General features: G+C 39.6%; 1 protein-coding gene across 1 annotated transcript; it reads right to left on the minus strand.

The window, feature by feature from the left end:
• Positions 1 to 9396: 9396 nt before the first annotated feature.
• plac8l1 (PLAC8 like 1) lies at positions 9397 to 11584 on the minus strand. Its single transcript, XM_046040681.1, has 4 exons — positions 11478 to 11584; positions 10655 to 10887; positions 10207 to 10343; positions 9397 to 9748 (listed from the first exon to the last, which is right to left on the minus strand). Exons 1-4 carry the CDS (start codon positions 11501 to 11503, stop codon positions 9617 to 9619), a joined length of 528 nt encoding a protein of 175 aa, XP_045896637.1. The 5' UTR covers positions 11504 to 11584; the 3' UTR covers positions 9397 to 9616.
• Between the last annotated feature and the right edge of the window lie 1841 nt (positions 11585 to 13425).

Genomic DNA, 13425 nt, shown 5'->3' on the forward strand with positions numbered 1-13425 from the left:
AAGATTTCACAATCCAGCCATGAGTGTGTTCACAAAAACAGCAAACATAAAAATAGGTTGTAAAACAGTCAGTGGGATCTTCTACAGATTGCATTTTCAAAGAGAATTTTATTGGTCAGTAGGCGGTGCTTTTATAGCGTTGATCTCTTATCTGGAACAGGTTAGCCCTTCGGCATTAGTTACCATGGCGATGCACCCCGGTAAGAAATATATAAATTATAAGTTTATTGAATAGGATAAACCACCGTTGTAGGGCTGAAAACCCTACCATGCTTTAAGTTACCTCACTAACCTCAAATCCTGTTTTCTAGTAAAGGCCTCTGGTTTCTTTGTGTTTTGTGTTCCCCTCTCCTGTTACCATTGGGTTTGTCTTGTCTGTCTCTGTATTGTGTTTGTGGGCGGGGTGCTGATTCACTCTCTCTCTCGTAGAGACCTCTGATAACGCACATCCACTTTTCATCATGCTCACCAGCCGCAGTATATCTACCCTGGTTCTCCAGTCACTCCTCACCAGATTGTTCCGTCAACTACCTTGGTATCTTCATGCTAAGCTAATCATCTGCTGGCTATAGCTTCAGATTTAATGGACAAATATGGGAGTGGTCTCAATCTTCTCATCTAACACTCTGAAACAAACTGAAAAAGTGTATTTCCCAAAATGTCATAAAGACCTAAAGACTGTACGCTGTAACTTATTCTTGGCCGGAAGCAGTGACTTCACAGAGTCAGAGGCGGTTTGTCGTGAAGTGAGAAGTGCTAGGTGGGCAGTAGTTGATCATCATTTTTACATTTCTGTTTGAGTAAGGATTGAGCAAACGGGATATAATAAAATCTATAGTGGATTTTTGAGGTGTTAGTTGGTGTATTTCCGAAAATTTGCACGACAGTGAATAACTGAAAAAACAATTCTTTACTGGCCTTACAAGGATGGAAAAGATCAAAACACCAAAGGGCATAAAAGGCTTTATTTGATAGATACTGTAGTACATTTACACTCACACAATAGTGATTTTGCTTGTGTTTTAATCCAGGGTGACATAAAATGTGAATGATAGAATGACTTATGTCGTATGGGCTCAGTTATTTGCAGATGGAAACACCAAAGCAAGCCACTCATCTTTTTAATGTGTTCATGTGTGTAACCAAATGAATTAAGATGTGTGTTTGAGGCTATTACAGTGTAGACTCTTTATAACTCTGATTTAATTATCATGCCAGGAATTGCAGATACGCATGAGTCAGAGGCTTTTATAGTTTAATCATCAGTGTTCTGCAGCTGATATGTCTGTAGTTAAGATTAGATATGTCTCTGGACCATATCTGAAGCTGCTACACAAGTCTAGCTTTGGAGGAGTGAGGGAGGAAGGGAGGGAGTGTTGAGAAGGATAGAGGATGAATCCCAAAGACTTTACATCATTCGTTCTCACACTCATTCACTTTTCCTCTCCGCACCATTGCAACTGCCTTCGCAGTGCACACCTACACATTTTTCCACACTTACGAAGGCACTGCAGCCTTCTGACACATAGTAACACACGCACACAAACACACACAAGCACACACACACAAGCACACACACTTTTGAGGTGCCAGATGAAAGAACACCTACATCAATGGCAACGGCAGGACTGTGGAAGTGTGTGTGTCGTAGAGATAAAAGCATTACGCAACACATGCCATCCTGTAACAACCCTTCATGTCGTCAGCTATAAGGTACCCTAAACACACATACAGTATAAACACTTATGGTCACATGATATTTTGTTCATTTGTATGGAAAGACATTATAGACGAACAGTACAGGAAAATTAATGTGACAGGAGTGACAGATTGAAAATGCCCTGAGGAGTCTCCTCTGACCAAAGGATGATGATGGGTGACAGCATGTCTTTGTCTCATGCAAGAGATTTATGTATGTACACTGATATTTCTGAAATGTATTTTCATGCATTTCACTTCACTCCTCCATCATTCTCTCTCTCTCTCTCCATTCAGCAGATACATCGTCTCTTCCTCCTGCATATGTTTCCTCTCGATTGTCTTTTTTTTTGTCGTTCTTGCCTTCCCTCCATTCCCCCTTTCTTTCACCTCAATAATCTCCTCTCTTGTCCTCCCTGCGCCTTTACTTCATTGCCCTCTTTTATATATATATATATAGGTATGAAACAAGTTGAGACAGCTGATAAAAATAATTCATAATATAGATAGATGAACCACACAGCCTGAATTCCTATAATACCCTATAGAATTTCTAGACTGTCACCCCCACCAACACTACGTCGATTTGCTTGCCCAATAAGATGTCACTTTGCACAGCAAACCTTTATTTATTCAAGTCAATGCAGCACACTTGACCTTTATCAGCAAGCAGCATTCTACTGTTGCCCACTGACATTACACAATGAAAGTCTTAAATGAAAATAGCCTAAAGTGAAGCGTCATTCTGTCAGAGTGGCATGTACATCCGTCTACACTCTTCATATCAGCTACCAGTGAATACAGTGGATAATGAGCAGTTCATCTTATTGGCAACAAAAAGTTTCACAATTCTTTTGAAACAGTGTTTTGATGTTGTTTGCTGCTGCTTACTGTAACTGCTGTGTTGCTGAGGAGCTAACAAAGTCAATTCACTACATAATTACAAAGAATTAGAAATTTGTAATGTTTTAAGATTATATAAATATCATAAAAGTCTTTATACATTTGTTCGTTATATTAATAAATTGTTTATTATGTGGATAGAATATGGAATTTGGAAGATCAACAAGCAGCAAATAAACAAAACAACATACATTTGTGGGACGTTTTTGAATATACACTTATTTGCTTTCCTTTCCGAGAGTACCATGTCTGTGTGTTACAAATGGAGATAGAGCCAGGGACTCCAGGAAGTCACTGCCACTGTTTGGCAAGAAATATTTACAGCACATATCTCCCCATAAGAGCAAATATGTGTAATTCCCAAGATGTCAAACTATTACTTTAAACATTTAAACATATTATTATTATTATTATTATTATAAACATTATGTACGTGAGACGTACCACAAAACCCCTAAAAATATATGATTTATAAAGGAGTTGGGCCTCCTTTCCCCCGGGGACATTTAAGTCCACTTGAATTTATATCAAACACATCCTCATCTGTGTGTGGGATATTGGAACGACTTTATAGGGCAAAAGAAGTAGTGGTCTTTGAGGAATGAAAGAGGAAGAAATCTAGTTCACAGATTTTAAATAGAAATTGTGTTTATGGTGACTGGGGAGACATGAAGGACACCTGACATCACTCTTTAAAACCATACTTTTTAACTAATTGTTTTGTAATGTGTTTGGGGATATTAGTATCTTGGAGTATGCAAACATGTACCTAACTCTCTAAAATGGTTCTGAAACCATTATGAAGAACAGTCAGATATAGCACAGCTGACAGACAGTGTGCTGCCAATGCAAATGTGTCGAGTGGGAAATCGATGACCACATCACATCCACTGATGGATTTCTGAACAGCCTACCAGTCACAGACTGGGCCCCTTGACCTTTGGGCCCCCTATAAGCAAGAGACTCTGTGTGATGTGACTCATATTAAGATTTCTCACTGCACAGAGAAATGGCAAAAAGTCCTTCTGGCAAACTGAAGGAATGACCTAAACATTCACTTTGAAGCTGTCACAAGAAAGGAGCCATCGAGACACCTTCAAAGGGAATGTTTATCCCCTCCGGTTTTCTGTGAAATGTTAGGGCTAGCGCTCCATACTGACATCATGCAATATTGGTCCTCCGAGTCTGCAGGGAGAAATCAAGGAGGTGATCACACAGTTGCAGTAGAAGGAGGCATTTTAGGCATTCCTGCCCAACGACCCAAAGGCTAGACAAAACTATGAGTGTTAAAAGAAAATATATGCAGGAGGGCAAGAATAAATCAAGAAAGCAACTCATTTAGCATTTGCTTTCTGTGGGGCGTTCAAACAAGAATGAGGGACATTCAACAGAGAGGCATTTCTGTTTGAACACCTTGAAAAATGCCAGTGTTTGTTTCTTTTAAATAAATGCTTGTAATGCTCGGAGGCCATGGATTGACTTACCACACTCAACGATGTTTTTCATATTTTTCCAATTTTCCTTGAGCAACAGTTGGTGAAACTAAGAAATTGTGCACAGCCCGTTTTGAGGTTGTGCTTTTGTGGTGTTAAGAATTTACCCTGCTGATTATTATTTTTTTTATCCTTGTGGATTATTTGCCACTGGAATGTCCTGACTTTGTAAATGTGTTTTGGTTTTTTGTCTGACTGTGGCACATGTTCCATGGTTTTTGTGACTGCATTCATTTCACAGTAAAGTTTTGGTTTTTTTATCTGCGAGAAACCTATTTAACCTCTTTTGACCTCTGTTTCTTGCCTCATATTGCTTCAACTCACTTATAAATGCAGTCACATCAGACTTCCTTTGAAGTTGAAATGTACCTCTAATTGAATTTTTTTATCCATTTGGTGTTTCTACTAAGCTGTTTTTATACTCAAATGGTACAAATCCATTCTTTACCTCTGGATAGGGTGTCCAAAGAGAACATGTAACCAACACTAATTTGCAAATATCGATATAAGTAATGTATTACTGAATTAACTGGTTTAATGTTTTCAGAACATTAATTTTTCTAAACTACAACCATATTATTCAGTATGATGCATTACCAAACTGTAAATATAGCCCATATTTGTTTATCTGGATTTATGCAGAAGGGAAATAAAGGCATCTGTCATGTTTTCTAGTTCTGGCAACTGCCACTGTTTAATGACCTGAAAGGACGCACAGCTTATATTGTGAAAATATGATCCTTCCTTTTCTTGTCAAGGAATTTAAAGATAAAATCTTTAGCAGAGAGGAATTTATTCCTGTGAAGGAACAAAAACTACAAAAGCAGGTAAATCTCTCGTATTATAATCCCCGTGTATGACATTGGTAACTGAAGTTAAATCATTTCTACAATGAAATTCCCCTCCTGTCTTTAAAACTGCCTGCTTAGTCTGAGAAGCAGAGCGGTGCAAACAAATTCCAAGCTTCCATCATCACACACACACTCACAACCCAAAACAAGACAACTGCACTCAGTAGCAGAGCACACAGACTGCTGTACAAATTGCCAAGGCTTGTAGCTGCAGGCTAACCAGCAGTCGAAATACCCCCCACCCCCGATGATGGTGTGTGAGAGAAAGACAGACTGAAATACAGAGAGAGACATAGCAAGGGCAAGGATGAAACAAAAGAGTATCAGAGACAAAGTGATATGAAGAGTGTGTGTGTGTGTGTGTGTGTGTGTGTGTGTGTGTGTGTGTGTGTGTGTGTGTGTGTGTGTGTGTGTTATGTAAACCCCCAGGTGGTGCTTGTTGTCCTGGATAGAAGTATCACCAGAGGGACGACTGCTTCAGCTTAGCAGGTCGGTCCACACCTCTCTCTCTTTTCCTTCCTATTTTTCCCCACAAACACACACCAGCATGAGTCAGGAAGAGAAGAAGAAGAAGAAGAAGAAGGGAAATAAATAAAAGGGGCAATGAAGGAAAGGCGGAGGGAGGACACGAGAGGAGATTATTGAGGGGAAAGAAAGAGGGGATCTAGGGAAGGCAAGAAAGAAAAAGACAATAGAGGAAATGCAGGAGGTAGAGTCGGCGTATCTGCTGAATGGAGAGAGAGAATGATGGAGGAGAGAAGCGAAATGCATGAAATTACATTTCAGAAATATCAGTGTGTAGTTTGGGAAAGCACAAACACTCCACCTTTAGCTCATTGTTATTCAGTTACATGTGCAACTTGGGAGGGAATTATCTATTTTTCCGAGTGCTGCGTTTGTTATTTTATCTGTTTACTGGGGGTTTCTTTGTACCAGTAACGTTAACAGTTCGCAATAAGCACAATTATGGGAAGAGCCTTTCCAGATACATCTGCGCCGTGTCCATGCTGAAACAGCAGGAAAGAGATCAGCAGAGACTTGTTATGGTCCCTGTGCAACTGCTGACTTAGGATGAGCTCCACTGTTCCAGATCTTGACATCTACCACTGTTGTGGAAATCACAACCCTGACCCAAGATCAGCACTTAAGACTGCTTTCACCCCACTGAGCAGCCCTGGGAATTGATAACAGACAGCATGGGTGCAAGATCTGGGGCAACACTGCCCCCTAATGGTTCAGGCATGGAGGTGAATCTGGTGGAGATGACGTAAGGCCGGACAGAGTGTGTAGTGATATAGTAGATGTAAAAGCTGTGAAGGTGTTTGGGGTTGAACTGTGAGCACTTGCAGAGGTTACAGTATTCGTTTGATATGGCATTTGTTGCATGACACATCAGTAAATCATACATGTGAGATAATTAAAGGGTCAGTTCACCCCAAAAAGAGAAATTTGCTTGAACTGACCCTTTAAAGCTAGAAATTTGGTACTTACTTTGACACTAGCCATAAGTCATGCTAAGCTGGAGCAGTCGTCCCCCTGGTGATACTTCTATCCAGGACAACAAGTACCACCTGGGGGTTTACATAACGTGCATGCGCACACACACACACACCTCACGCTCTCTCTTCTCATTTTCTCTCTGATACTCTTTTGTTTAATTCTTGCCCTTCCTATGTGTCTCTCTGTTTTTCATTCTGCATTTCTCTCACACACATCATCATCGTGGAGGGGGGCTGGTAGTTTGTACAGCAGTCTGTGTGCTCTGCTACTGAGTGCAGTTGTCTTGTTTTGGGTTGTGTGTGTATGTGTGATGATGGAAGCTTGGGATTTGTTGCCACCGCTCTGCTCCTTTTATTTTACCGATGACGACAGGAGGACAATTTCATTGTAGAAATAATTAGACTTCAATAACCAATGTCATAATGCTAGAGAATTGCCTGCTTTTGTAGTTTATGTTCCTCAAGAGGACTTTATTTCTCTCTGCTAAATATCCCTTTATCCTTAAATTCCTTAGATGACAAGAAAAGGGAGGATCATGTTTTCACTATGTAAGCTGTGCGTCCTTTCAGGTCATTAAACAGTGGCGGTTGGCAGATCTAGAAAACATGGCAGATGTCTTTTTTTTCCTCCAGCATTAACCCAAATAAACAAATATGTGCTATGTTTACAATTAGATTTTTCTTTTCTTTTTTTTGGCATGGAAAACTGACTTTTATGGGGATTTGGAAAAGTCGTTGGAAATAAGTTAAATTACCCTTGTAATGACAGCCACTACTTTGGAAGGAGCCATTAAAAACTGCAGCCAAGTCCACATGTAGAGTTCATTTTTTATAAAATAAATATAAAGTCTGAAAGAGTATGTAAGACATTTTGAGGGTGTATTTGATATGTAAAGAAAATAGATTTCCAATTTACTAACCCAATTTAGAGCTATTGATGCTGAAGCAATAACATTTGGTCACTGCACAGGGAGGGAAAGATGTTACCTCAGTGCCTGAAGGCAGCTCTGCTCGAGGCAGATTCTGCTCACTAACAACCCCCAGGAGGCAGAGAGCAGTGGAGCTGCAGGAAGATGTATCCATCCAGGGCTGCTCAGGAAACAATGGAACCTAATGCAAACATAAGTCAGGTGTCGCTGACCTTATTACCGCTGTGGCTATCTGGAACTTAACAGCTGCCATGAAACTTAAATAAAAGTATTTTTACTTCAACACACCAGTGAGGACTAAACATAAAGAAGAAAGTAAACAGAACTTTACAATCTTAAATCTTAATCTTAATCTTAAACAACTATTGTTTTAACACTACACTATGATCGCTAGCTCATGCTGGGTAGCTTTACTGATTAGCATGGATAGATTCTGTGTGAGTATGCTGTATTTTGTGAACATATTAAACCTAAAAATGTAAATGTAAAAATGTGGGAATTTGTGAATTGTTGATTTTTCTTTGATGTGCTTGGGTGCGCAGCGGCAAGCTATGGGACATTCTTGGTCTTCTGCATAGAGTGGTGATTTTAAAATGTCCACAGTGGGACATAAACTGGTAGGTGAAAACCCCCCATAATGCAAAGCAAAGTGGTAGTTTCTCCTTAAAGTCTGCAGCATTTACAGGCATGGACATCACAGTGTTCGTTTGTATGGTGAAAGGGCTATAATCTGAAATAATTTGTCCTCACTGACAAATGTGGTGCATTGTCATTGTGATTCGGGTTAAGGATGAGGACTTTCCGATACACTCAAAACCAACAATACAATCAAATAAAAAGAGAGAAACATATAAAGAATTTAAATGATTTAAAAATATTTACTTTCTTTCAGCAGATTCACTGTGCTGTGTACTGTATGTAAAATATGAGTCGATATTATTATTCAGATCTCTTTCCCTTTTCCCACCAAGCTCATTTTTTGTCTCCCCCCATTTTATTTGAAGCAGCTGCCAAGTGGGGGACCACATCCATAAGAGTGAACAAATTACACGTTTGCCCTTTGAGGACCCCATCTGCTTTGTGTATGAATAACATTTTCCATATCCGTTCTAGCTGGTTGGCATTTTGGGTTTAGGGAGCCACAGCAATCAGGACTGGTTTAATAATATGATTGAATGCCTGAGGTGAACCAAAGAACAGAAGGATAAAAGAATATCAGAAATATGGAAATAGGCTTTATTATCATCAGACTGTACTTGAACTGTAATCGGAGCTGTGGCCTGTTTGCCAGATCAGACAAGTGGTTCTTCTTACTGAATGGACTTGCACACTTGTTTCATCCTACACTCTGAAATAAATAAAACAACTCTCAAAAGCATTGCTTCAAGCTGAACTAAGCCTTTCTGTTCTTCCCTGGCTTTACTTGGATTTAGTTTTAAATGTGACACTGAATTAGATTTATTAGTCTGATTTGTAGATATTGTCCCTAATGTTGAGTTATGTCCCCATTGCTCAATTTGTGCCTCAAGGTCTAGAAAGCTTTATGTTTCTTCACATCATCTTCCCTTCAAGTCTTAGGGGGATTGAACACGTTAATGTGTCTGGTGACCTTTGGCATGCGAGACAAAATGAAAGGGTTGGTTCACCGAAGTCAATTTTCTCAATTAATTTGTACCACTTTCTATTGAAGAAACTGTCCTTATGAAGGGCTGCCAAGGAGCTTCATTAAATATCCAGAGATCAAGGGAAATTGTTTTTAGAGAGACACATTTTCAAATCTAAATTCATTGTTCTGAGCAGCACAAACAAATGTTCACAATGTGCATTAAACTGACTTTAAATATGGCCCAAAAAAGCTACTTGCGACAGTTTGCTGACAGCTACTGAAACTATATAAACAGTGCACCTTGCCACCTGCATTTCACTCAACTGCAAGAAAAGGCGTATATTGTTATCAAGTTTATTCATAATATCCTCTCCAAACAGGTCCAACAGCAGTTTAAAAGTACGTTTCAGTTAGACTCTTACAACATCCAAGGAAGTTTTAAGCCCTACACACTAGTTGAGACCCTACAGCTCGGATAATTATTTTATTGTTTATGCTGTTCAAGTCTGTCCTTTTCAGTCTTCTTTGAATGTTGTAGGATAGGGTTGATTTATTTTCCAAGGCTTCCTCAGGGGCATATAAAAGTAAGTTCAAAACCTTGTAGTATTGATTCTTTGTGCTAATCATTCCAGTTTCTTCAGGAGCATTCGAGGGCAGTGGACACATGATAGGTCTGTGTCTTCATCCTCTGCTTCATCTCTCTTATCATCTGACATACAGCCAGGGGGTAACAGCAATGCACTGTGGTCCAGTCCTCACACACACTGCCCTGTGGATAAACATGCAGAAAGGCACACACATACATGCAAATGCAGATAGAAGAAGCACACATGAATGACACGAGAATGCTGCAGGAACACGTCCATAACCACAATGTACATGAAAAGACATTCACTCGCAAAACTTTAAAGTGAACCTATGAGTGCATTTAGTAACAAATATATGATCAAGTTTTTGAATTGATCATCTACTTTCCTGAAAGCCATTGGATTTCCATTTACTCTGGAGTCTTAAAACTTACTTGAGAAATCACCAAACTATTTTCAATTTTTAATGCTATACACATCATGGATATGTGGTAATGCTATTATAAGCATTAGCACATATAAGCAAGACCATTTTGTAAGGTCGACCTGTTGGTGTGTTCAAACACTCTCTAACAAACAGCCCAAATCTCCTAATTTCTCTTGACAAATAAGTGTTTTGCATGTGAATACACACACTCACCCGTATCTTGTACCGCTCCCTGATCCCAACTCGTATGGCAAAAGTGGATCCTGGTAACAGAGGCATGCACAGACACTCGCCATACTGGTGAGCTAAACTCAGGTCCAAACAACATGGCACCAGGGCCCCAAGAATACCTGCAAGCACAGGCACAGGCCAGCACAATGTGTGTGTGTGCGTGTGTGTGTGTGTGTGTGTGTGTGTGTGTGTGTGTGTGTTAGTTATGTGTGTTTACTTGTGACAGACAAAAATCCCATTTGCAAATTGCATTCTGTCAGATGCAAGACTAGACTAATGAATGATGATTTATTGGTTTGCACATAAGCTTCCTCAAGCAACATCATGTTAAAAATTATACAAAGAATAAGAGGGTCATAAAGTGACATCCTTTGATGTGTAAAAGCCTGTGCTTATGGGAATACAGTTTCAGACTGTGTTTTCATGTTACATGTAGTCGTGTCTCCACAGACGTCAAACAGGCCAGTGCTCCATCCTCCTCCCGTCTGTGTGATGGTGGTGATGGTTGTCGTGGTGACGCCAAGGCCGGGCTGTGTGAGCACTGGGTCTGTCGCTGCAGGGACATCATATGACCCCCAGATATCTTCACTTCCTGTGGTGGAGCCTCCCACTTCGTCTTCATGAAACGCTGATGCTGAGGTTTGGTTCACTGACAGTCCTGGTCTGAAATTAGATTTGTAATAAATCTGTCTGTAGATAGATGGCTGATAAATTCACGATGGCTTGTAAAGCCTCTATTACGCCACTGATACTCAACTACAGGTTTAATGTTAAAAAAAAGACTAGTAATTAGTTTCTGTTTTGCTTACCTGTAACCAGGAATTCAATTAATTGAATTTTCCTAGAACAGTACTGTACTCAGCTGGCCTCCTCTATGAAATTTTAGCAGCACGACACCCCAATTACACTAACATCATTATCCTATTAATATCACCTTACCACAGTACATGACAGCATTTATCCTTGCCTTTAACTATTTTAGGCCTTCAGCAACACTTTAACTGCAGCATATTGCAGTGAAGGCAAAATCTAAATAAGTTTGAAATTTAGTAGGAAGGAGGGCAAAATCAGGAAAACGTTCCTGTTTAGTTTGTATTAAAATTTATCAAAGAGACGTAAGAAAGCAGAAAAAGATTAAGAGGAAACACAGCAACATAAAAGGGCAGAATAAGATAAGTGAGCCATTGGCTGTAATTCTATTGTGCTCAGTGGTGACAACATTATGTACGGTTAGGGACAAAAAACCCACTTACTGGTGTGTGACTGTCGTCTGCTCCATGACTAGAAGCTACTGGCATCCAGAGGGGTGAGGCGAGGAGGCAAAGAGGAGAGGGTGAGCAGGGAGTCAGCAGGAATGAGGAGGTGGGGGGTGGGGGGTGGGGGGTGGAGTGACACTTCCCCAGTGAGAGGGTGTGTGTTGGAGCAGATAAACCAGCAGTTGGATGGCTCGGCCAGAAGCTGTGTGACAGAGATAAGTCTTGTAGTTGTCTTCTGTCTGAGACTTTACTGTGCCCCCCGCTAATGCTACAGCAAATGCAGAGAGCTCAGATACACATCAGGGTGCATTAACACAAATGTCTGGCATAAAATAATCAGATGTGAATTAATGCATACACACCAACAGCGTCAGGTCAGAACAGGTTTAAATCTTGTAAAAAGTAGTTATTTCTGATAACAGGTACACTGTACATTTAAATATATGAACAAACATGAGAAATTAAATAACAAACTAATTTATTATTCTTTGCAAAATTATAGATTTCAAACATTGGCTCAAATATAAGAAATCAATTCAAACTCACGACATTCATTGTTTCTATTAAATTTTCAGATATGCACAGTTACACTTACCCTTAAGGCAGAAACACAGACTCATACAGAGAAGAGCTGGGAAGTAAAGGATGCATTTTAGAACCAAGGAAACACCAGTGGTTCATTTTTAGAGGGGCTTGTCTGCATTGGTGCATTTCCTGTGCTCTGACATTGACCTTTAAATTTAGACTAATATACAGCCGAGTGTATGTGGGTAACACAAAGAGAGAAGTGAGGGGAGCTTTACGTGGTGGACGGACATGTAGTGAAACTGTCATGGGTTTGGGGACAGCGCACACACACATGCACATTACAGTTGTGTAGTTAGCACATGAAATGTGAATGCTCTTTCACATCCTTTTCAGGATGACGAAAATATGTAGTGTCAATAATTCTTAGTAGACTATGCATCACAGATTGTAGCATAAAATGGATTACATTTGTATGCAGTCTTTGGGGTAATAAGTAATTTACATTTGATTGCTGGCAGTTGTTTGACTAACAGTGAACCCTAATGGAAACGTATTCTCCCAAATTCCCCCCAAAGCTCTCCCCCTCCTCCCACCTTTTACAGTACACTGTAAGTGTTTGCACAATATATATCTGATGTACATGTAAATAACTGCCATTTTGAATATAATCTATATTATTCTATCACAACTTGTATATCTTGTTTTTTTCATTTATATATTTACAAACAAAACATACAAAATAAGGTGGAGTCTACATAGGCAGAACATAAGCTTTTGTGATTAAGATGTATCACACAACAAAATGTACAAGAAACATAATTACATCTGGCTAAAGTATTTTCAACATCCGATTTAGTTCAAAAAGTTTTTTTTTTACTGGTCTAGTTTCCTGAGAATAAAAAGATTTCACCGGTATTGCTCCACTTCCCTCCCCTATTTTGAATTTATGATGCAGTATATCAAAATGAACAGCACTGATCAAAATGACAGAGATGTAAAAGATAATAATCGAATGGAATTGTAGACAACACTTTGGGGGTCTGCCACATGGTGGTTGGGACATGGTATTATAACTTACCTAAGGCTAAAAATGGCTTGCAAATGTTTGTGGACATTAGTGAGATTCAGAGGTGCTGGTAGGCAGATTTTGTTAACAGAGCCAGGCTAGCCGTTTCCAGTCTTTGTGCTAGTGGTAAAGTAGCTTCAAAATTAACCTACATGCGTGTCAAATCTTCCTAAATTATTCACTTTTCCTTGACCCTAGTGATAACAATGATTTTAGTTTTAATATTTTATGTATTCAGTCAACTGAATAAGTTCAGGCTGTCTTCTTTGCACATCTCCACTCCAAGTCACCAATAAATATTGCCAGTATGTATCTGTATGCTGAATACTTACAACCTCTACCCCCTTGCAG

Source organism: Micropterus dolomieu, linkage group LG23, assembly GCF_021292245.1.
Source record: "Micropterus dolomieu isolate WLL.071019.BEF.003 ecotype Adirondacks linkage group LG23, ASM2129224v1, whole genome shotgun sequence".
Classification (NCBI taxonomy): Eukaryota; Metazoa; Chordata; class Actinopteri; order Centrarchiformes; family Centrarchidae; genus Micropterus; species Micropterus dolomieu.